Source organism: Cyanistes caeruleus, chromosome 6 (assembly GCF_971803275.1).
Source record: "Cyanistes caeruleus chromosome 6, bCyaCae1.hap1.1, whole genome shotgun sequence".
Lineage (NCBI taxonomy): Eukaryota > Metazoa > Chordata > Aves > Passeriformes > Paridae > Cyanistes > Cyanistes caeruleus.
In genome coordinates this window covers 52,798,874-52,824,765 of record NC_141706.1, presented here as the reverse complement: position 1 = coordinate 52,824,765, position 25,892 = coordinate 52,798,874, and the positions used below count along the sequence as shown (strand labels likewise).

Here is a 25,892-nt window from a genome sequence, read left to right as displayed (position 1 = left end):
AGATAATGAGATTTTCTGCTATTGACTGCAAGGGAACCAGAGCTATTCTCATGCCAGTGTGTCTGAGCTTCCTGCAGATTTTAACAGAGTACACATTTCTGTCTGGTCAGATATGGGGTTACAGATCAGGATCACGTTTTCTATTGCTAAGACAACAGAAATCTTTGCTTTCACTTTGAATTTCAGTCAAAACAGCTTATTAAATACAGGAGCATTTTCTAGGAGATTGGGAAATTTGTAGCCTCAGCTTTGAAGCACTGAGGTTGTTCAATAGATTTCCAAAGTGAAACAGGACAAAAAATTTGATCTGAAAGTTGTGTGAGTCTTAACAAGTTCTTTCTTTTTTTTTTCCTCCTGCTCCACAAAATGTAGGGAGGCTGCAAGAAGGCTTCTCTGTCCCAGCCTGGCACCTGGCCTGCCTGCCAAGGCCCCACATTCCTTGGCTCTCAAGGGAATGTGCACCCCTGGTGCACATAACATTCCCCTTCTTGGGGCTGATAGGTTCCAATGCAGAAAAAAAAAAAAAAAGAAAAAAAAAAAAGAAATATAATCCGTTCTTCTCCCTGTCAAGCTTTTTGTCCTCGTCCTTTCTGACCAGGATGGTCAGGTTGCTCAGTGGACACTCAGTGGCTGAGTGTCCACTCAGTCTTGCCAAGATCCTTTCATCTCCAGATCTTGTCCTTGGTGAAAACAAAACTTTTCCTGGCTGAAGTGCCTCTCAAAGACACCTGATAGTGATGGCTTTGCCCACTCCAGATTCCTCTGTGTCCTGCAGTAGTACCTGTAGCCATTTGTAGTAGCAGAGAGAGAAATGTTTTAATGATAATTACTTCTTAAGTCTTCTGTGGGTTTGATTCCTAATACATGGTATTTTTTATCCCTGGAGTTGCTGAGTGCTTTATATTTTGTATGTGTAAGTCGTCTGTGTTTTCAACAGTACAGAGTTTTTGTAAATCATTCCAAAGCAGGTTGGGAATGAATTATAACCACAATTAATTTTGGAATAAAAGGCTACATACAGAAAAAGCAAAGAACATCTAGTGCAAGTGCACTGTTTGAACTGTTTGTCTTCTAACATTACTTCTCTATAAATACAGAATGGGTTAGTCATAATAACGACTTTTTGCTCAAGGAACTTGGTCTAGTAACTGTTGGCTCCACTTTACTGGAGTGAGGGCCTGTGTTCTTGCATTATACATTTGTAAGCTGAGAGCTCTTTCCAGTTTCCTTTCACTCCACCTTGCTGTTTCCTGATTTACAATGATTTTCAAAACATGCCTCAAGCACCGATCCTTCTGGGCATTGTGGAAAGAACTGTACTGGGTGGGCTCTTATTATTGCGTTCTCTCCAATTAATGCAAACTCGCAATGTGAGGAGATGATGGGGTTGGAGAGGGTTGAATAGAGAGCTCAGAGAAAGCAGATCTCAAAAACAGAAAGGTAAATGTTAGGAAAAGTATAAGCATAAGGCAAGATGAGTATGACCTAGAGACAGAGAGAAGGGAGGAGGCCAGAGGAGGTAATTTAAAAAAACCCAAAAAAACACATAATTGTTATTTATAAAGCAAAAGGTAAAAGGAAGAAGGAAATGGAAGGATGCTGTATCCAAGTGTAAGAGAGAATTGTTTTTCATGCCCCATTTGTGCAGCAGTCATTGCTTCAGCTTTCCTCATTTTTCCAAGACTGGCAGGACCTCCTACATTCCTCACCTATTGGTCCCCAGTCCTACACTTGTGGAGTGAAACCCCTTCCTTCAAAAGATTACCTTTGCCCAGATGGGTTTTAGATAATTTTCATTTATATTACAAGCATACCTAAACCCCTCATCCAGCAAGCAAGTACAAGCCTGCACTTGTACTGCCCTGTCCTGTGCCCAACCTCATTAAGAGCAGACTATGTCTAGATGAGTTTTCAAGCAAAATGAAGGAACCAGATGTGCCTGTGTGGGGAAAGGGGAGGGAAATTAAGAGACAGAGAACTGAAAGGAGGTGCCCAAGTCTTGCATCAGGCTCATGGCTGTGCTGGGATAGAGCCCAGAGTTCCTTATCAAATGGCTTAACAGTGACCAAGCGAGGCTGCCTCCTCCTGATGGCTTTCCTAGTGACCTCTCTGGGCATGTAGAAACAGGAGGAAGAAAAGTAGGGAAATGGAGTAAGGAGATTATGTCTTAGAAGAGTTTATATAAAGTAAGGACAAATGGAATCCACTCCTGCCCTTGCCTTTTTTAACTGCCTATTTGGTTCACCTCTGTGTCTTTCCCTTTTCCTCTTGTTCTGTGAGACAATCTCTTTTGCTGCTCCAGAGGGCCAGTTCATGAAGGCTATGCATGTTTCCAGTTAGGAAATGACTGCATCATGTCCAAATTAACCAGAAAACGAAGGAAAGATTACGTGAGAACAGATTCTCCAAGAGGTTGAGCTCAGACTTCTGAAAGTAAAGGTAATTGCTGACAGCTCCTGATTAAATTAAGGGCCATGATACATAGCTTTTACCCATAGTATGGTTTTCCTCATGGGCTTTGTATGAGGAAATGTGAATTGAGACCTCATGCTGCCATAGCAACAGAAAAGTTTCCTCTCAAGCATCTCAAGAGTTTATAGTTGGTGGCTAAGGCTTGGGTTGGAGGAGTTTGTGTTCAGTTCCTGGCTTTGCCATAAAGCGTGCCATTCCCGGAGTCACCATCCCTGGAAGTGCTCAGGAAACACCTGGACATGGCACTCAGTACCATGGTCTAGGGGACAACATAGTCAAAGGTTGGACTCAGTGGTATCAGAGATCTTTTCCAGCCCAAGTGATTCTGTGATTCTGTGATTCTGTGCTGGGTATTTTGGGGCTAAAGTGAAAAAATGTTCATTTTGAGGATTATACCAAGGATAATTTCACAAGGGGATGATAGGTGTGGAGGTGACTTCCAGGCTTATGTAAAGATACACAGACAAGAGAAAAATAATCACACAGCAGTGATGCTCAAGGTGAGATGTGGAACTCAGGTTACTTCCCCAGTTGTTCTGGTTCCAGCCAGGACAGGGTTCACTTTTTGCAGTAGCTGGGAAGGGGGCATGGCCAGGACTCACAGGTTATTCTATACCCCACACCCCCCCACACCCCTTAAGTCATGGGGACGGGCAAAGGGGCTGTGTCTTCCATGAAGAAGGGGTGCCTTCCAGCTGAGAAAATTCATCTAGGGTTGTTTATTGTAGCAGGCTGCAGTGACCATTTTTGCATGTGAATCACTCTCTTCTGTACACTTTTGTCATTATTATTGTTGCTGTTACTGTTCATTTTCTTATCTCATTGCTGTTTCCGGTGAATTGTTCTTATCTCAACCTGTGATGCCTTTCATGCCTCCAGCAGGAGTGGGGGAAGGGGAGCAGCTTGTGGGTTTTTTAGTGGGAGTGCTAAATTGGAATGTACCATTCCTAAGCCACAACACCACCACTAACCTGGCTGGAGTTCAGTAGCCAGCTTTGTCTGTGTTTCTGCATACGTAAGAGAAGAGGGGAAGTCCAAGCCCTTTACCCATATCTCCAATTTGCTTCAGGAATATCTCTGCCACAAAAGCTTTCAGCAGCTATTTGACTGGAATTTTTAATCATCTTCTACTAAAATGTAGCACCATGCTACGACCAGATCCCTAAGGCGGCCTGTGTGTTTGGGTCTAGGGCACAATTCCACTAGAAGGCTGCCGAGGAAGGATGTCACTGGGACAGGTTCTTGTCTGGGAATCCAAAACCTTTACTGCCTCATGAAAGTAAAGGAGAAGACAAAATCTATCCTTGTTCATGGAACAAGGATAGGCTAGGGGTCCAGGATTATATATGAGATAAGACAGGGTGATCCAGAGGGCTAGGATCCAATGGGAACATTGGGTAGAAGTGGTGCATAGGAGGGGTTAGGGACAGGGGCAACCAATGGGGATTGACAGGGTGGAGCAATGCACCAAAATAGGGCCAATGGGGGTCCACAGAAGGGAGAACATTCTGGAGAGAATACATAGAATACATAAATGGTGAACAGGGGCTGAACAGGGTGACATACTTGGCAAATCAATAGAACACCAGAACCCAAAAGGATTAACATCTAATTGCAAAGACTTGTGGGAGAAAGGCTTCTCTCACCCCAGCCTCGGGAGGTATTGCTACCTCCTTTCCAGGGTCAAGGGATGAGGATCTTAGTCACTGGCCTTTGGGCCTCCACACTTAAGCTGTATTTGTTTTATGTTTTAGCACAACTCAGTATGGTTTCCCCTTGATTATTTAATGTAATGAGACTAGACAAGCCAGGTAAAATAAACATGTGGAAAGTACAAACTGTATACTTTTAAGATACAAGACCATATGTCAGGAGAGTAATGAAAGAAGGATAATTAACATCCTGGAGTACAGACATGTTTAACATAATCCTGCCCCACTGGATAAACCCATATTGTACAGCTCCAGACAAACATAACTATAAATCTTTCAGATCCAGCTTCTGTGCTTCTGATCTGATGGCCTGATCTATTCACAATACCAACAGTCTTCATAAAGGTAATCACGAGCTGACTGTAAAATAATCATGGGTTAAAAGGTACATCTGAAAATACTCAGAGCTCCTTCCTCCCTCAGGAAACCCTTGCACCAGTACAGAGGATGAGCTGGGGCTGAGGAAGGGCAAGACTCATCCAGCCACTACAGTAGAGTCTATTAGTAGAGCCATTCCTACAGAAATTTGACCGTCAGTAATGGTATCCTGTCCTGCTTACCATGGGGAATGAGGGTCAAAATTATGTTTTTCACTGAAGTTAATCCATTTGTGGTAGAGAAGTCAGCTTGATAGAAAAAGCTGCTGCATTTATCAATCTGTAGCAAGGTAAACTGAGCCTTCTGTGGCTTGGCTTGTTCCTGCTTTCATTCCTCCCTAAGTGCAGTGTGGGAGGAGTACAGTCTGGTGGTTAAAGTACAGGCAAGTGCTTCATTTATTTGTGAAACTTCTACTATTAACAAAGAAATGAGTAGAATTGAACCAAAAAATATAACATGCAAGCCAATAATGCTGGCATGTAATTAAGCAAATGGGTACTCTGTGCACTGGAATGAAAAATAGCAGGCTCCTGAGTATCCAAAGTGTAACAGTAGGAGCAAGCCCATCATTCTGCATGTCAGTGCCTTTCAAACACCACTCACTGACTGTATTTATGTGTGATGATGTGAAAAGTGAAAACAGAATAAATACAACTGCAGTATAGCCACAACTGAAATTGAATGAACTACAGTCATACTGAGTAAGGTAGCTGGACAGCAACTGGAGACAAGGACCCTTAGACCCATGATTACAGTCCCTATTGACTTTGGTGAAGATCTGAAAGCAGAAGCTCTTGTAGTGAATTTATTAGGTTTCAGTTAAGCTGTCTTGAACCTAACCATAAGTATCTTATGGTTAGGGAGTCAGGTACCATATTTTTCTCCTGCTAAATTACTGATACCACAAGAAGGATTTCCTAGATTTTGTGGCGTTTCTTGACATTTCAAGGTCAAAATAGACAGGTGGTCAGATTATCATGATTAAAAATTGTAACCACCAGGAGTGTTTGAAATTGGTTTCAACTTTACTTTGAGCTAAACTGATTCTGTCTGTGGAGGTGTACATCTGCTGTTTGGGAGTGATTGAAAGTTTTCTAGTTTCTTTTTTACTGAGCTGTGAGCAAGGAGGGAAACACAGTGGCAAACTGAGGGGGACAGCTGAATGAGAATGGGTCATGTTACAAAACATAACAAGTTTGAGTGCAGAGAAGGGGCATAAGCACAGAAGGGACAGTGCCTATGTCTTAGACATGCAGGAAGTCACAGGAAGGTTAAAATCTTTCTAGACTGTGACCTCTCTATTACATTATGTATTTCAATTTTCCTTCTTTCTTAGAACTGTATGATGCTTTGGTATACAAAGTGGCAAGAACCCAGAGAATCTCATCTCCCTTGAGATTTGTAGACTACAGATGGAAAAGGGTATGCAAAGAAAAGAAGTTCAACTGATATTCTGGTTTAATGGCCTCAGTTATGCTTGGTCTCTGAATTGGGGGTTGCTGGTCACTGGGCTCTGAACCAAGCAATACACAGACTTCAGTTGTCACCCAGAGTTAGCTGGCAGGAGGTTATATCTGACTCAATTCAGAGGAGCAGTAATCATGCCCAGCCTGCCATATCCTCTGGCATGTGCTGGTCAGGGCAGGGCTCATACCCCTGCCATTAATCTCTGAGGGATTCCTTAGACTCACTGCTAACAGTGGTTTGATACATGGGGCTTTGTTACTGCCTCGCCTTTATTATGTCTTACTTCCAGGGATTTCAGCAGTGCCAAATCAGTTAAAGCCACTGTGTACTGATTAGCTCTGTCTGCTCTGGAGTAGATTTCATGAGCTTTCATTAATGGAATAGCTGTCCTGCAAGACAGTCCTACCAACTAGACAGTTCCAGGGCTTAAAAGAAAATCAAGTCACTTAACAGTGCTGGAAAACGGACAAGTATCATGAGCACCCTTCCCCAGTCTCTCAGCTCTTTGGCTTGTTTTTCTCTCATTTTCCTATGAGTGACACTTTCTCTACCTTCCTGTGGCATAATGTGCAGAGTTCAGTATGTGATAGTCTCTACTCACCTGGAAGGCTGATTTATTTCAGTGCCTTTCATAGCACCAGAACTCTACTCAAGCCTATGTTAATTTTTGCATATATTTGCGTCACCCACAATGCCTAGAGATGGCAGTGTTCTCATTGACTTAAAAGTCTCTGTTTTTCTTGGCCTTTCTCTTATATTTTTTGGGTCAGTCTTGTTTCTTTTCATTTGGTTCCAGCCTGAAATTTGCTATGGTTATATGTCACAATATAGATGTTAAGCCAAAATATATAGAAAATATGAATTCTCTTCTTTGCCAGTATAAATCAGCCAAATGGACCATATGTTTTGCCAGACTCTATAGGAAGTGATAATGTGCTGGCACTGTTCCTTTGTCTTGTCCCTAAAACACCAGACCCATGACAGAGCTGCCACACAGAAATAGAAGAGCTGCCTGATGTTGTGTGGAGTTTAACATGCTCTGACCCCTTAATCTGCCAGTTCTGTGCCTTCCCATTTTACTACTTCAATGACATGAGAGAATTTTTCAAAGAAAATAAAGCTGCTAGAAGATAAATATGAATTACAACAGTTCAGGGCAGTTGTTCCAGCATTCTGTCTCTTTGCTGGGATGCTCTGCCCATTGGGGATGACAAGATGTGCTGAAATCCATCTTCAGTTTTAACACCAGCAAAACCTTCTCTTCATTCAATTGTAACTCATGGTTGCAGGTGCTCTGTGGTGTAAGACCACACTGCAGTGTGAGGAGAAGGATGGTGCAGAGGATAGGCAGAAGTGTAGGTGTCAGGACAGCTGAAATGCAGGCCCAGGTCCCCGAAGTTTGGTTAAGTCCCCTGTTCTCACTGATCTAGTGCAGAAATGCCCATTGGTCTGGTCTGCAGCCTTTGTCACAGGCTGACAGTACAACCTCAGACCTCTTTGCTCAATATTGCTTTCTGAACTGACTACTTCTCTGAGGAATATCCAAGCAATCATCTGGAAACCCTTGAGGAGTCTAGGTTTTCAGGCAGAGACCTTTAGCATTTACTGAAAGCTGGGGTGTGAATGGTGTCTTCTCTTGGGCATCTGCAAGTTTGGACATACAAACTCATAAGTCCATCTGGAAAATGTTCTTGTTTTTTCTGTGTATTAGCTCTACATCAGTAACATGCCACTACAGTGAGAATAAATCTGTATTCATGAAGCATTCAGATACGGAAGATAAAATAAGTGCTTCAGCTAAACAGAGGGACTCTAGGAGGAGAGGGAGAGGAATGCACCTTAAACTTGCAGGGTCTGAAAGAATCCACAATCTACTGCTTGGCCTGAGACAGTATTGTTTGGGGTTTCCTTTTGTTTTTTCCACAAAATGATTTTAATCTCTGCTTTTTTTTTTATAATATTTTGAGCTTGCTTTTATTTTCTATTTTTTTCTGGTTTTTTGGGTTTTTTTTTTAGTTTTGGGGTTTTTTTTGTAAAGTAAAATTCTTGTTTTCCATTCAGCCCTCTAAGTAAGTGGAGCATTAACTTGTGAGCAAGTAAATTGCTGGTTGGATCAAAGGCATTAATCGATTTTGTACAACCAACATATCTGTAGGTAACACCAAATGGGAAGATTGTATAAACAGTATGGGAAGTCTAGGAAAGCTGTAGTTGTGATCAGGAAATTGAGGGACTGGAACCCAGCAGTATGTGAAAAGATAACCTAACACATGGTCATCTGGTGAAAGATGATCTAGAGAAGGCAGTGATAGCAACAGCAGAGTAGCATTAGGCAATTTTTGGCAGTGCTACTAAGACTTCTCATTCTAGAACACAGAGCAAATGGTACTTCAGTATGTTCTGTTGAGAATGGCTCCAACCTGCTGACATTTGGTGTCAGTACTTTACTGCCACATAAATGTTGACAAGTTCATGGAAATCCCATAGAGCAGCAATGAGTTGGGGGCATTATTGAAGTTGACTTTGATTAAAAGAGTAAAGTGTATTGTAAAACTTAAGGTAAGATGACAGTAATTGGAACTGTAAATGACAGAGAAGCAGAAGTTTGTATGGTAGGTGGTACAAAAAAATGATTATTGCTGAACAGGCTATAATTTGCGGAAAGGAAGGAAAATTACTTTTAGGCTGAACATAGTAAAGCCCTTTATGGCACTGCAGTGTATCGAGTTATACAAGAACATATTTTGTAGTGGAGGAATAGTACAATATGTAACAGTAGAATAATTTAAAAGCTGCCTGGAACAATTTTTAGCAAGAAAGTCTCACACAAGTTGGAGGTGCGATAGATATTGTCAGGTGTGGGTTGCTGTACTTTTGAGTCCTTTGGTAAATATTTCCAGATTCCAGTGTGCACAGAGGCACAAAAGAAAATAGTATGCTTTATCTAACTCTGCAGATAAAAGCACATAGCATGGGTTAGAGCCTCCACCCATTAAATACCATTTATTGTCACTGTGGCTGAGCAACGCAAAGCTGCGATAGCTTAAACGGGTAGCCTGACATCCCCTTTCCGAAGGAGGAATCTTGGAGCAGTGCAGAGTCTGTTTGCCAGACTGCCACTCCTTAATCCTGGAGCAGGAGCCAGGCCAGGGAGAGGAGATGTGATCTGAAAGCCATAGCATGCTGCTAATTTCCTGCTATTTCAAACCCTGTGGGGAATCCCAAACCCGGCATAGGCTAGAGCAGCCTTGGATCGTGCTCCTGTTCTTCAGAGGTAGACTGCAGCAATATATGCAACACTCATTGCCAGCAAATCACTAAGCACTGCATCTGGAGCTTTATTTCAGAAGCAGATTGAAATTATTTTAATTAAAAGCAGGGCTGACTTTGTGATGGAATAGCCCAGAACTGTACATTGACAGCTATCAGTTGATTTCATGTACTCATCCCAAAAGACTGTAGCATGCCAACTTCAGAAAGGAGATGGTCTTCCCCACTAAATCAGTGCTGTTTGAAAATACAGTTCTGTAAAACCTGTATTACATTTTTCAGGTGGTACATTGCATTTTGGGACAAAATTTGTTCTCGGTAACATTTTCAAGAGGTTTAACTAGTCATAGATGAAAAGTGGTACAAGAGAACTTTATAGGTTTGCACATAAGACTTCAAAGCCATGAATTTAATAGAAAGAAGTAAAATATATTTGCCTGTTCCTCAGACAATAAACCCAACTATAGAGTTGAGTCCGGAGAACAATGGCGTAGGTGTTTCCTATACAGACTAGAGAACTTCTCTAAAGATAATGAGCAGCTGATAATTTCCAGTATATCCATTTATGGTCCAGCAGGTCACATGCATTCTGGAACTGGTAAGTGATGTACATAATCTAAACATAAAAAATACTATCATATTCTGCTCCACAAAATCAGCAAGCTGACATCTAGAAGCTTGGGACATGAAACTATTTCAGAAATACGCAATCCATCCATGGTTCATTCCCTTTAACCCGAGGAGGGACATGAAATGTTAAACTAAGCACTGTCTGCAGTATCTGATTGGAGATGATGAGAAAGACTATGAATTGTAGAATGCTAATCATGCTAAGAATTTGCTAGGCCTGCTTCTGTCCTGGAGATTGTGCCTTCTAAAATGGAATGCTCCCTTGCCTCCCTTGACTCAGTATGACCTGAGACCTTGTGGCAATAAGGGGCTAGTAAAAGAAAGTACTATGATAAAGACAAAAAATTAAATTAACTTTCCACTAAAGGAGGCCCACATGATGGAAAATTTACTGGGATGTGCCTTCTAAAAGTAAAAGCAGGAGTTTGCTCCAGGAATAATCACAGAGATTAAATGTTCCTGCTGGTTGGGAACATTGTCTCTTCTGTTTATTTATTTACTTTTCTTTTTTTTTAATTACCTAAAGAGAACATGGGGTTTTTTTCAGGCCAGGCCACTTGGAAATGAACCATTTGGCTTGGGAATGCTCCGTGTTAGCATGTGTCTTTCTGAGATTTCATGGATAATGTGAGAGCTGGAGGGACTGCCTGTGAAACCAGTCATGTGGCCAGTCCAGTCAGCTTGTAGCACTAGTCAGGAATTTCTGAGTTCTGGTAAGGAAGGTAGCCTTACCTTGAAGATTGGGGGATGAATATGTGCAGGTCTGTATGTGTGACAGTGCAGTCTGGTTCTGTGCTTGTTCAACATCAAATGAAATAGTATGCTGACCTCAACAGTTGCTACAAAAGCAGAGATTCACATTACAAATATTTTCTCTTAACTACCTCTGGGGGAGAATTCAAAGTGCAGTCAATTTCTGTTGCCTTCACAGGCACCCAGTTCTCCCAGTCATTCTGATTTCCTGACATAAAAAAGACCTGGGCACGCAGAAGGATGTGCAGCAAAGGGCACTGCTGTGGTTACAGCAGGGCCACACATGTCATACAAGGAGAGGTTAAGAGAACTGGATTTAGACGTGCCTTAAGAACATGAGGCTTATGAGGGAATTGTACTGCTTGCTGCCTTCCACTGTCTAATGTGAGTATGCAGAGAAGATGAAGCCAGATCCATCTCAGAGGTACATGTGGACAGGAATAGGTGAAAGTTGTAGCATTTGCATACAGAAAGTTGCAGTTATCACAGTGGAAGTGGTCCAACACTGGAACAAAGGTTCAAAAACTTTGTAGCTGAAGTTGTACCCTTGGAGAAATTCGAACCTCAACTGGAAAAGGCCCTGAGCAGCCTGTCTGAATTGTCCCTGCTTTGAGTGTAGGCTGAGACCAGATGACTTACAGAAGCCAATTTCAACATGCCTTGTGCCATGGTTCTGAAACTTCAGTGCCTGAAGCGCAGTAGCCTGTGTCTGGTACTGGTTCCAGCCTTTAATATATTGAAGGCTCCCATAAAATGGAAATGATATTCTCTTTGTCACATAGACTATGAGTTTTAGCACTGATTTTGAAGTGCTGTAAGGTCTTTAATGGAGTGGGGTGCTTTTATATTTGCTTTGGAGGCTCTGTAGAGCTGACCAGTTAAGTGTGACTCAAAACTCACATTACAACCACAGGGTCTGCAGTGAGAATTAGAAGTCATTTTTAAGAAGGGAGACCTTCAGATCTCTGCCCATAACAACAGCTCCTGCCAACTGCTCCAGGAGCTGGCATGATTGACTAAAAAGAGTGTTATGCTTGGCACTAAGGGCATCAGGGACCTTATCAGGGGAGAAAATTGTTTTTCAGATTTCATCTGAGTTTCAAATCCGTCCATGTGTCAGCATGCTTTATAACAATCTCAAAAGCACCACAAAGCCAAGGTAATTCTTGTATAAATGTTAGGACCTTTTGGGCTCTTTTATAAGCAAAGAATGGGTAGTGGAAGAAAGCCAGTGGAGAAGAAAAATCTCTGCAAATGCTGGCTTCCAGACTCAGACAGCTGTGTCCTCATTACTCTTAATAGCAAAGAGCTATGAATGTTGGGCAACATTCCCCTCTGACTGTATACATAGCAAGCCATCTATTTATTTATTTCAGTGGTGGTGATCATTGGAAAATGCCTATAAGCCCTGCTCAAATAACTGGCTTTAACTCAGATTTGGCATTCACTGCTTTATAATGCTTGAACCACATTTTCTTGCAATGTTCCAAAAACTGCCACCAGCCAACTGAGTTGCAAACTGTCCTGGATAAATGAAAACTGTGTGGACATGGGAGGTTTACTTTGTTCCAATTAGTGTGTGATGTGGATGTCTACTGGCAGTTTTCCTGCTCTCCTTACTCTCAGTTCATGCCTCCCAGGAAAAGGAGGTGTTCCATCTCAGAGGACTTTTTCACTCTCTCCCACTCTCTCTCACTCTCTCTTTCTCTTGCTCTCTCAGTAACCCCTTCAAGTTACCTGTAGGGCCTAAGGTAAGATGGAAAATTTCTAAATTTTTGACGTTCTGATATTGCAAGGTCTCAAAGGAGATGTGCTGAGCCTTTAGGGGCAGAAAGTTTTGTTTTGTTTAGCCCCAAGAACTGCCAGTTTTGAGCAGGACCATGACAAGTTCTAGATGGTTGCAAAACTCCCAAACAGGACAAGATGTGAGATTGAAACTGCATTAAAGAAAATTTCTAATAAAAGTTGCCTAACATTTGCAGGAGTCCTGTCCTCCACCTGTCAATCAATAAATCAATTGAGATAAGGGCAGATATTATCCCTCTTTATTGATCCTGGCATAAAACAGAAGTCTTGATCTGGATGGTCTTGACTGAATTTTCTCTCCATGAAACCAAAGAGTCATTCCACTGAAAAACTGAGAAAAAAAATCCTGCATTTCTGGTAATTTTTTCTACTTCCCTATACGAACTTTCAGACACACGTTCTGCAAGCCAGGCTCTTTCCCCTGGTTTTAATGGCTAGGTTGAGGGAGTAAAGTGTTAGCCCCTTGGAGAAAGTCGGAGTGCCCATTATATGTGTTAGACTCATGCACTTTCAAGTGACATGAGGCAATCTACAGCCATGCCACCTCCAGCTGGTGCCTCTTTGCATGCTCAAGCCAAGTGGTTTTGAATCCAGTCCTTTACTGAATGAGATGCTTGATTATTGTTGAAGCTTTTGTGAGAGATCAGTTAGTGACAAATCCCATACAAGTGATCTCTATCATGATATCCCATGACAGAGATCCCTTTTTGTCTTTTTTTCATATATATTGAAGATTTCAAATTATCCTGTGAGAGTGACTACAGCATCCGTACTGAATTATCTCTATGGGTATAGAGAATCTCACTTGAATTTTCAGTTGTTTGCACAACACGCTTGATGTTGTACATCCAAAGTGGCTGCATTTTAATGGAAGAAGCAGCCTTTCCAATAAAAGTTTCTGCTATAACCTGCAGGTGGATATTTGTATCCCTTTGTTTTCACTGTGGCTTTAATTTCTGGATCCATTTGGATCAATTTCTTCTGCTGTATTAAAAGTCGGACTGTTCTCTTCTTTACTAGTTATTGTGGTTTATTCACTGTCCCAGACCTCTCTAGCCTGCCAAAACACTTGGAAAGGGAGCTCTTAATGACTCAGTTAAAATGTACGGTCAAGAAGTTCACTTATTAGAGGAAATGTAAACTGACCACCAATTGGCTAAACCAGCTGGCTGGACTATTTGTGCTTGAGATTTCTCAAAGCTCCCCAGGGGAAAAAAGTGGGAATAGCAGTTCTCTGCTTTTAGTTCTCTCATGTTCTGTACTCTACCAGAAAAGTCTTTGAAAAAAATTGTTGGAGGAGAAGCCAATAGCATTTGACTGATATGTTTAAAAGCTTTATAAATAATGCTTTAAATGCCTATATTTTTGATATATTCTTTCTTTCAGGGTCTTTTTAAAGTAACCCATACTATTACAGGAAAGCATATACAATTCAGCCATAGAAAATTCACTTCTTCACGATTAATGGCTCTACTCCTCTTCTGTAAAATTTTATAAGCCTTCTCTAGAGATTCCTGCTTGAGACTATTTCATATCATGCAGCAAAGTGATGATAGTAAGGATCTTTTTTCTTATTTCTGAGTGTGCATTTCCTGGCTCTGACTGCACATTTCCATTGCAATAGAAAGGTGCTACTTAGATAACCTCCCAGCAACTGGGAGTATTCTCTATAAAAGCTCACTGGCTCCCCTTACCACCCTGCCAGCAGATCACAGTGTAGCACATGGTCATACAAAACAGGTAATTTTGAGAAACCACAATAACTCTTCATTTATTCAGCTGAAAAATATATTTACTGATGATGAAGATAAAACCATTTTAAGCAAAAACTTTGTACTCCCTAATTCAGCAGGTTCAGTGTCATCAGTGGAATGGTAATGTGTCTACCTCACTTCAGCAGGGTACTCGAGTCACTCTTTTTTGCTATACTCCAGCTATTTGACACAGAATAAGTGCAGCAGGGAAATAGCTGAGATTCCCAAATCACATGCACTGATCATGCATCTCGTAAGATGTGCAGAATCTGCAGCAGAAAATCATGAATCAAGAGAATACAGTTGTGTTCCAGTCCATGAAGTTTCCATCTTTAAGCCAAGCTCTTGGTTGAATTTTTGATCCCAGAGTCAGCATAGTGACCATGCATTTGTGCAGAAGCTCTCATGGGACACCAGGAATAGTCCACACAAGTGGCTGTGATCGTGTGCCAACAGGGAGCCCTGGTGGGAGCGAGGATTGGTGCTCATGCAGGTATATGAGCCACACACAGGTCTGCTCTGAGCAGAGACGGGAGAGGCTGCTGGCCCTTTAGTCCCCTTGCTATGCACTTCTTTGTGCATGGCTGTCTTGTAAATCTCAGCCACAAAAGCAGAACTAGAACTGTATTGAAAGAGCAAAGTCCTTCACAGTTTAGCTGTTGTTTATCATCTTTGAGTAGTGTGCTCGCTAAGGAAAGGCTCAGATAGCTGGCAGGAGAGCTAGAACCTGTGACACATGTTGAGCAATTTACATACCAGGCAGAGGGAGCAGAAATACAGATTCATGCTTCACACTTATTTAATATCCATTTCCAGACTGACCCTCTGTGTGAAAAAACCCATTTTAATTCTTGTTTAGCCATCAGCCAATAACCTAATGCATATGGGATGCAGATAGAAAATTAATTCAGCAATCAATGGCCAATCCTCAGACAATGAAATATGCAATTAAACAGGTGTTTAGGGAGTTGATCTTGGATTGTGTCCAAGCTCAGCGGGGTCAGTTGTCCTTGGAAAAAACACTGACCCCACACAGCAGCAGTTTGAATTTGGCTTCAGTCTGCACTTTAGGAATGTGGCATTGTTATTTCTTCCCTTTTCTTATCAAATGTAATTATCTTGAGAAAAAAAAAGTTTTGAGAAAACATGTGATTTCACTGAGTAAAAATCTACTACTGAGGAAATTATTTTTCAGTGTCCAAATAAGGAGTGGAGGAGAAGTTTGGGGAAAGTGCTCTGTTCCAAGTAATCTTGGAACTGATACCCACGTTACTAAGCTCGGATGTTTAGTCCTGGCCTGCAATTATGCCTATAAAAAACAGACATCCAATCTTTGTATTATTTTAAAATGGAGCCCAGAGGGTTATAAATGACTGAATGAGCTTTAGTGTTTGAGCAGACAGAGGTTCTGGAACGAGCTGTCAGCTTCAAGCCTCTCTTCCAAAGCATCACATCTTAAGAGCCAGGTTAGCTCCTGGGGTTGTGACAGTAAAACAGTGGGACTAAAACACAGACAGCATAAAATAAAGACATAGGGCCCCAAAATCACCCACACCTCCTTGTAAAAGGTGGAAGAAGATTTTCCATAGCAAACTTTTTCCATTCTGCAAGACCTGTGCTCTCACAACTGTCAAATTAATCTTCAGTATTACTGTGTTGAACCCCATGGTGCTAGAGGCTCTCAAATAAACATGATGGCAAAAACATACTCACTTTTGTCAATGGCTGATTAAAAGAAGGAAACACAGCCATAGTTACTACTGTGACCCATAGAAATTTGTAGCATGATTATCAGAATTCATTACTTAAGAAAGGAAATCATGCATGCTAAATATGTTCCAAAGAGAACAAAATGTAACAGTCCATCTGCGAAACAGCACACATTGCCAAAAGCGTATTGTCTTGGATATCTGCTGTCCACATTGGCTTCCCCCTTCCTCAGAGAGTCCAAGCAAAGTTTCGCTTCTAATTGTCATAGTCTCCAAGCTCAGAGATGTCTCTCTAGCTCAGAGATGATAAGCCCACATCCTTCCATGGCAGCTCTCTGCTAGTGCTGTTATTCCCTTGTCAGGCAGCTGGGAAAGGAGCTGCCATGGAGGGAGTGGAGCAGCCTCAGTGCCCCGAGCACAGACCACGCCTGTGGAGGGATAGGCGCAGTCACAGATGCCACCGCTTTCAACACCGGTGGATGGACTGAGGGACAATAGTTGCCCTTGTTCCTGTTGGGGCAGGTGCAAATCATCTCCTTGGGATGGAACTTCCTTGGCAAACTTTCTACTCTGTGCATTTACTCTGTCATGTGGTATTTAACCACATGCTCATAAGTACAAAGATTATTTTTTTTCCCTTTAAAAGTATCTTCTTGTCTTACCTTTTCCTAACTGAAGGACTCTGGAAAGTCTCTGAATTGATGAGTTGATCTTTAGGACTTTGTTTCCTTCTGTATTCTTTAGTGGATAAAGTCCTGTTTTTACGCAAAATCCTTTTTTTTCTGAGCAAACAAAAGGCAGTGTCTTTGCTTACAGTTTTTGAACCACACCTTCCACAGGGCAGATTCTCCCAGTTCCTAAATACCTCTGCTCCTTCTCCTGTTGTCTGCTGGCTTCTTCCCCTGGCTTCCCCTTCCACCTTGTAAAGTTACTTAGATTGCTGAAAAATCTACTATTTCCTGCATGACCACATCCTCTAAGCTGCAGTTTAGTCCTCTTGAGGCTGTTTGATTCATCAGATTGTCTATGGTAATAGCTTGGATTCTTCCTCTTTTACTTGATTCATTCTTCATAAAGAAGCAGTAACTCTGTGTGTACTGAAAGCAAAGTGGTTGGAATGCCCAACATATTTAGGCTGATGACTTAACATCTTCTAGCACAAAAACGTTATTAACATTTTCCATGTTTTCCACATATTTCTGAAGTTACTAAAAGCATTAGAGGTACAATTTCTCTCACTAAAAATCATTTTTATTGGTTAAGGTACAAATGCATATGCATACATTTAAATATTTGCAATGGAAAAATCATTTGGAAGAACTTAGCAAATTCCTAACCTAATTTTCAGTTCTTTTGCTGGCCCCCAGTTAGATTTCCTAATGGCCTAGGAAATGGAAAATGAGGTAAGGCAAACAGAAAATCTCAGGTATGATCATTATGGATAGAGATAAAAATAACTAAACATTGAAAGGTGTTCAGTTACTCAGTGAATACTTTAAGACACCACCTTGACCACATATTTTGTATTTTTTGTCACCCAAGACACTGAACCTTACCCATCAAATGGTGTTTTGAAGATATATTTTTTCGCGACAGCTTGTTTGAAAGAATAAATATTGTTGAGGTATAAGGCCCTAAAATGCAGGAACAATCTTTAACATCCTAATTTTTTTTCATATGTAATTTCACAGCAGTAGTCACAGTCCTATCTGTAAGGCTAAGAAGAGATGTGAAAGCCAGATATTTCTTTTAATTTGCCACTGACTATGTCAATAATTCTGTTTGCTTCAGTAACCACTGGAAACTTTGAGGTTCCATGCACCATCTACCATGTGTTTTGCAGATGCTTAATCAGAAGCACTAAAGTATATGTCTTATTTTCACTTTGTCTTCTAAACACTGAATTATATCTCACTGTCTTTTGCTTTAGCTTTAGTGACCATCTCCAGATAAGAACATAGTTTCCATGAAGATGCTTATACATCACAGGCAAATCCCTGAACCTTTTCTTAAATAGATTACTAAATGGAGCATTATCTTGCTCTAAGATAAATCTTTGTGGATTGGAACAACTCTCTGGAATCTCTTGGTATCTCTTTTCAATATCAGTTTTTGAAGTGTTGACACCAGAAGTGTATTACAGTCATTATTGCAATGTACAGTGGTAAGAACAATTTCCTGTGTCTACTCGGTGATCTCATGGTTATGCTTGATTTTTCAGCAACATGATGTCAGGAAAAGTTCATGTCCAAGTGGTTATCTGTAAAAACCCCAGAGTTATTTTTTTGACCTACATTTTTTACTCTTGATATATGACCTTGCATTTGTCTGTCTTGAAAAGCACTTTCAAATGTGCCCACCATACCTAGAAAAATACTTTCATATAAGACTTCATTTGACATTTTAGTTCTTAACTCCACCAGCTTGTGATCCTCTGCATTTTATCACAAAAGTGGAAAACAGTGTGCCAAATCTAGATGCTCAGAATTCCACATTTATGATTCTTTCTTGGGATTATTGAGCTCCTAGTCTTAGTCTCTTTGGTTTGAGAAGCACAGAGTATGTCTGGTCTTAATTCAATAGATTACTGTTGGTTTTCTTTTATGCTGTGATTTCTTGCAATATTATTGATACAAATAAGAGTGGTTTCAGTCCTGCATTCTTGGTGGATGTGAGTCAATAATAAAAAAAAAGATCTCCTGATAAGAATTAGCTTCCTTGATGAGAAGCAGTGTTATGCTGCAGTTTCACATATAGGTTTCCTTTCTGTATTAATATGTTGCCTCATTTTTTGTGTATGCATGACTTTTAAATGATTTCTTTTTTCTTTAATTTATGAGCTGTGAATTAAAAATTTCATTCATTGTTCTATGATGTGGCTAAATTCTAAAGAATCCACTAATATGCATTAATATTGGCTTTTACAGATAATAAAACACAAAGCCAGTAATTTGCATGCTAAACACAATTTGTTCATGTATTTATTTTGACATTGTAAATGATATCTATCCAGTCACCAGGCATCCTGCCATCCTTTAAAAATACAATTTGTACCAATAAAAACAAAGCATCAGCACATCATATCCTACAAAAGGCAGCCAGCCAGCCAGAAATACAAAAAAAACTTTCTCCACCCTTGCAATCCCCAAATGAAATCCCATCACCCCAGCCACCTCACCTCTTGTCAAAATGTCAAGTAAAGACAACATCACACCCCAAAGCTGCTAAACCAAACCACCACAGCCATAATTTTTTAAGGCAAACACACTGACCTAAGAGAGAGCAGTTAATTTTATTATGTAGTTAATTTTGGAGTGTTCAGGCTTCGGCTCTTGCAGCACATTTCCTTACAAATGGATCTGGAGATGCCATCTACCCATTCTCTCATTCTGTCAGTAACACAGAGTTCTTTAAAACTCATGGCCGGAGCCATGAGGCTCTGTTCATTGTAGGTGGTATTTCTTAGGAGGCAGAGAGCAGTGGTCTGGATGGGCCATGTGGTTGCTCTCAGTATTCATCTGGGAGGTAACAAAATGAGTCGTTCCCACTTCAAGTCAGATTTTAATTTGTCTGGAGTCCTGCCTGAACTTCTGCCTTTGGAATTAGCTGTGGGAGCAGTAATGTGAATACAGCAACTGGAAAGATGGATAAGACAAGTGAATGCAGCAACTGGAAGGATGGGTGAGAATATAGATGAACACTAATTTAATAGCACACAGCGGGATAATCAAGAGCTGAAACAAAATCCTTCAAGAAGATACCTAATGTCTGGCCAATTTTTGCACCAATGGTTTTTAAAGTGCGCAAATATCTGCTCTCACTTAGTGAGCCCATATAACGTGGATAATCCGGGGCAGACAGCCTGGGATTAGACTACCTGTTTCAGCTGTGAAGACTGCTTACCAACAGTACTTTATTTGATTCTGTTGGGTGGGTCAGTCAGAGTTTAATGGCACCTCATGGTAAGGGACAATCTTAGAGAATGCCAGACAGGAAATACAGAACTGGATGTACACACTCAGGCCCAACCCAAAAGATTTGCTGCTACCAGTAAAGCTGTTTATACCTTTTGATTGCATAAAACTTCTTTAGTGAAGTCACCAAAGTACTATTCAGTGCAAAATGTGAGGAGTAAAGGTGTTCTGCATAGACAGCTTCGGGATCATCAGGCTTTCTGGCACAAACTCCACAGGAGGCCTCCATTGTAAAAAGTGTTGCATTCAAATGGAAATAGGCTTCCAATACCACCGAAAAAGGTGAAGACTGAGAGTAAGCAAATAAATCTGTTTATTATAAAGCAAATGCAAGAGGATCAACATCTTTTATTTCTCTGAAGTGGAGCTCAAGCAACTGCTACAAGGACGACTTGGGAACAAAACCAATCCCATAGCCACCCATTGCTTTAAGTGAAAAACACTGTACCCCTGCAAGAAAAACGCACCACAGAAGAGTGCAGGATCTGTTGTCTTCAAACAGTCATGCTACCATATGTGGCGAGACCATGACCCTCATTTTGTTTTCACTTTGCCTCCCCTATTAATATTGCTGGAAGCAGGGAACATGGAAAATGAAAATCTCCTTTTTAAGCTCAGTGCAGACTAGAAAAAGCAGAATTGGCCAAATCCCAAGGTACCACTCCTAAAACAATAAGCAAGCATGACAAATAGAAAGCTTTTTCATTTAGGAAACATTAATGTCATTGTTATTAAATTTATGGTTAGATAAAATCTCAGTTCAGATACTACCAATTATGTTTGATATGCTGTGAAGGGAGGATACAGATTTTTTAGCCTAATCACAGAAGCAATAGCTGAACTGAACATATTTATGGACCTATATAGTCTAGACTTGTTATCTTAGCCTTTTCCCACATCCCTCACCATTTTGCCAACCTTCATCTGGCCAATAAATACATGGGAACCGATTTCTGACAGAGTTAATTACCTCTAATTGTGTCCCTCTTGTTACTTAACCAGCTTTGACTCACCATAAATTGGTCCGGAGCAGATGTTGGCAAGATAAGAACTCTAGTCTCTCTCCATATGTATAATATGTATGTATTTATTTATATATCTGAACACGTTAGCTATGCTGCTGCGGTGGACTGCACCAGTTATTTTGTGACTGCTAGGACTGTACAGCTGACTGGCTGTGCTTGCTGCCCTGAGGGCAGATTCAGAGATGTAATTCCTGCCCTCTGCTGCCTGCTCCAGACCAGGGCATTGGTGAGATACTTTCAGTCGTGACCCAACAAAATCTGGATTAATAAGAATCAGGGGAGGATCAAGGGAGTAGCATTGCTAGGATGACATAGTGTTTCAGCAAAAGGCCAGTGCACAGTATGCTGGAATAAAAAATAGTTTAGGTATCAATTAATATAACATAGAAATTTAGGTTGGCTGGAAAAATGACAAAATTTATCTTTTGGCATTTCCATTTCTGACATCTAGACACAAACCTGATGCCTGAAACATCAGGGAAGATATTGAGCAAGTGACTCAAAATGAACTTCTGACTCTGAAAGGCATTTTTAATCAGTTAGGTTCCAGGGTCCTGGCTTATATAAATGTAGGAATGCTATTCACCTCCTTTGCAAAAAAATAAAAAAAAAAAAATTAAAAAAAGGGAAAAAAAGCCCACAACAAAAACACCCTAAGGGGTTGTAATAAAAACCCAAATACATTATAACAAATAAAGATGGGGGGGGGGGGGGGTGGGATTGGAAAAAAATAGTATTATTGTCAGGAAATTGATTCCAGGGAAGTATACATTTTTTGGTCAGGTAAAGGTTGATTTTTGGTTGAACTTTCTGTCTGAAAAATTACAGTGAGATGGTCTGCATTGGTGGGGGTAAAAAGTAATTTTTATTTTTTATGTCTGAGTTGTGTTTGTTCATCTCTCAAACTGCCCTTCATGTCTTGTTTTTCAGTGGGGTAGCAGAACCCTTTCAGCAGCCTCTCCCTAGGACTGCCCTGTAGCATGGAAATCCCAGCTCAGTGACATAGCAAATGTGGAAGTAGCAAAAAGTTTGAGATAATGCAAGCCTTTCCTTGAGGAGAAAAACTGGGTCACCTGCAAAACTGAGAGATTTGATGTGCATCCTCAGTTCTCACTGCCCTCAGACATTTATTATTGTGAATTTTTCTTCAGGTTATGGTCATTCTACTCCTCTAAACTCTGATTCCTTGCACAGAGGCAGTGTACACAGTGTACAATATGAAAAATCTTTTGTTGCTGCTATTTCTAACATTTTCCTCCTCTATTTCTGTGTTGCAGATGTGGATGAATGTGCTTCAGATTCTCACCAGTGTAACCCCACCCAGATCTGCATAAATACTGAGGGGGGCTATACCTGCTCCTGCACTGAAGGCTACTGGCTGTTAGAAGGCCAGTGTTTAGGTAAAATCCTCATGTGATATGGTATCTGAGTATCTGTGTATGTGTACTCCCTGAAATAATGCCACTAAGCACTTTTGCCAAGCACACAGTTAAACCTTCAGCTATGTGGAAACTCCTTTGTCTCTGTAAGTGCCAGTGAGAGGTTTGGCAGAGAGAGTCCCTGATGGAACAAATCTGTAGATGTAAATGCCATATGACGAGCATCGTAAGAGTGTAATAACTGGGCTTTTCATATTCTCAGTCTGAAGGATTCCCTTTCATGTAAGACCAATTGCAAGCATGTGTGCATAAAGATTTTTGCCCAAACAGACCTGTGCTCTTCTTACTGTGACAGTGTGGACCTCAAAGGGTCTGTGTTTGATACCAAGAAATGGGACTGATAATAAATACCTCTGAACTAGGTGCCAGTTCACGATCTTCCGTCATCGGTGGTTTTATTTCAATTTTATTATTTTCCTTGCAGCAATTTCCTGTTTATCCTTTTAGCTCAGTCCTGTTGAAAAAACATCACTCAACAAACAGCACAGGAAAACAAACCTTTCATTTCTTCTCTCCTCCATCCCTCTCCCCTCACTTGACATGCTCAGGGGATGATGATGTAGGTGTTAATTTTAGGTACACAGGTAGGACCTAGGAATCAGCATACAACCTTATTTAATAAAATTTGCCCATTATTAGTTTTTTCCCTGCAGTGCTGGCTGTTTGGTGCCAGCTCTGCGGAGCTGGACCATCCCATCATGCCTCCACTGGAAGGAGAATGGGCTTTCCCTGCCCATTCATCCCTGGAGCATCTCCAGTTATTTTCCAGCTTTCTCCTCCCAACTAGCAATTCTGTGAAAGGCTCATTCATGGCTGCTTTCCTAACTACTGCAAACAGCTGCTGTGTAATTCACCTGGCAGGCACCAGGCTGAGCCCTGTCCAAGCTGCGGTCTGTGCAGCCATAGCCACTACTGGCTTGTAGTTCCCTGGGATAAGAAGTCTCCAAGGCCCCTGCTCCTTAATCTTTGATAAATCAGCTCTTGGGAAAAAAAAGCTTGTGCTGGGGAATGTACAGTCATATGTGATAGGGTGGGGATGAGGGAGGGAAGGCAGGCAGATTCTGCTCTGCATCACCTGTTCCGTTGCTCATTTACTTCTCCCAGTTACAGGCCAAATGAAAGGGCTGTGTGCAGCATTCAGGATTTGAACACAGATCTAAAATACTCTTCTGCTTGATGGTTATAGCAGAGAACTGAAATGGCTGCATTGATGAATTGATTTAAGTACCTCCTTACACTATTTAAAATAGGGAATAGCATCCCAGTATTGCCCTATTTAAGTAATTATGGGGTGGATTTTTGCAAGGAATGCAAAAAAGGAAAAGCAAATTGTGTTTAGAGTTGCTGTATTTTCCCCTAAATTGCAAAGTCGTCTCAGTTTCCATACTTTATACTGGCTTTGGAGAAGTGATTTTTGCTGCCATAAAGCAGTAGAGGAATATTTACTGTAATCAGAGGGCCAGGTTGGGGTTTAGAGACAGATTTTTTTGGTGCACTGTTAGTAGTGCAGTGTCATTCAGTGGAATTACCAATTACTGTTAGTAAATCACTGGTGCAAAAACCTACACTTCTGTTGCAATTATCCTGTAAAGCTTCCACAGTGGAGCCAGTGCAGCAGTATCCACATGACCTACCCACAAGAAGCAGCTCTGTAGAAGTCCTTATCCTCAAAATGTAGCACTCTTGAGATAACAGTCCTACAAAAAGATAAAGCGTGTACTTAACGTAGTGCACTGTGTCAGTGCAATGAGGTATTCATTTACTTCAAACCCATGTTATTTTTGCAGGATTTGGTGAAGCCTGCTGCTGGTGTACTCACCACCACTGACCTGGCCTTTAGGTTATCTTGCTGACTGCATATAATATTCTGGGTTTTCTATTGCATAAACTTAGCTTCAAAGCTTTAAAGCAGCCGTTAAAAGAAATCTCCATAAATCAAAAGCTAGTTGATACCAAAGGAAATGTTAAGGCTTTGAAAGGACAACTATTCCAGGTGTTTCATTTTAGTTTTTGGTTCTGAGGCAAAAATCTTTTAGCCCTTACCATCTTACATATCTTAGAGCATTTTCTTGTGCTCACAGTACTCAACTGCATTCATTGCTAATGCTGCAATTCAGCCCAAACTGCTATTTTGGCAATAAATTAACTGTTTATACAGTCTGTAATTGGTCAGTTAAAAATTCATATAAAAAGAGAATGTGACTATTTGGGAAAAAATAAAAAATAAAAAATATCCTCACTAAAAATGAAGCCTGTAGTAACAAACACTGCTGTACCAGTGAGCAGCTTTGGTATATGTGGAGGAAGAGAAGCTTTCTATTTTGATTCAGCCAAAATTTTGCTGCAATGTTGGCTGTGGTTGAGCTGGCAGCCTGTGCCAGCTGTCAGGTATCCTTTGAGGGAGCTGCTTAAAGGAACAAACCCTGATTAAAATTGAAGATTATAGCAATGACAATCAATTCATCAGGCACACTGGTGGATGTCAGATGTGGATAAACCACATTACCCCATTCTGCTGGGGATAGGTATATTTTAACTATAACACCATGTCTGAACGCCTGGAAGCTTGGCTGTTACATCCATGACCAGTGTGCTGGGTTATTTCTCTGTTATCGATACTCTTGGCTCAATGTGCTTGCTGCTTTGTGTCTCATGTGAAAATGCAGACCACTCTACTTTCCATCCTTCCCACCCACAGATATAGATGAATGTCGCTATGGCTACTGCCAGCAGCTGTGTGCCAACGTGCCCGGTTCCTACTCCTGTACGTGCAACCCCGGCTTTACCCTTAACGACGACGGGAGATCGTGCCAAGGTATGTGTATGGGAAACCTTGGCTGAAATCTTTGGTCCCCCCTCAGCCACACCCTTAAAACTTGCTAGGCTTTTGGAACACAAGTAGCCTTCCCAGCATTGCTTTTGAAAATGTTCACAGGTTTGTCAGACGGATATTTCTGTAGTTTCCCGGTACCTCGAAGGGGTTTGGCTGCAACGTGACCAGTGTATCAGGAGAAATACACACAGAGGCCCAAACCTTAATTCACTCAATTCAGTGGAGTTACCAAGTGTTGAGACACTGAATTTGTTATTAAAATCTGAGGTTGTGTGACCCAACTGGGACAGGAAACCTTTGTCAGATCAGTAAATCAGAGTCTCCCAAGATCCAGACTGGAGTATTAAGCATTAGACCACCTTTTGTTGTGATATGCTACCTCAAAGTCAACACAAGCTCTTCACAGTCTTCTTAACAAAGCAGGGAGCATTTTCTCACATGCTGCAGGAAAAGGGCTGTGCTGACAATGCCCAGAAGTTGTTAATGTCCTACAAGGTAAAAAATATTTATTTTGCCTTTGCTTGAGGTTTCCAATAAGGACCCTTCATCATGGCATTATCTTTCTCAGGAAAGTCCTGCTGTATTTTTTCTCAGGTCTGTTATGACAATATTGGTTCAATAGTTTTCAAATTGCAGGATAAGGACAGAAACATATGTAATAAAAATTTCA

The 25,892-nt window shown here is 41.0% G+C and overlaps 1 protein-coding gene across 4 annotated transcripts in view; it reads left to right on the top strand.

The window, feature by feature from the left end:
• The window catches only part of FBLN5 (fibulin 5), a 55,798-nt gene that overhangs the window by 19,857 nt on the left and 10,049 nt on the right, over positions 1-25,892 (top strand). For all 4 annotated transcript variants that reach the window (XM_086893062.1, XM_086893063.1, XM_086893064.1 and 1 more), the window contains 2 exons: positions 22,228-22,350; positions 25,088-25,204. In XM_086893062.1, coding sequence (XP_086749188.1) covers positions 22,228-22,350; positions 25,088-25,204 — 240 coding nt within the window. The remainder of the gene's footprint in view (positions 1-22,227; positions 22,351-25,087; positions 25,205-25,892) is intronic.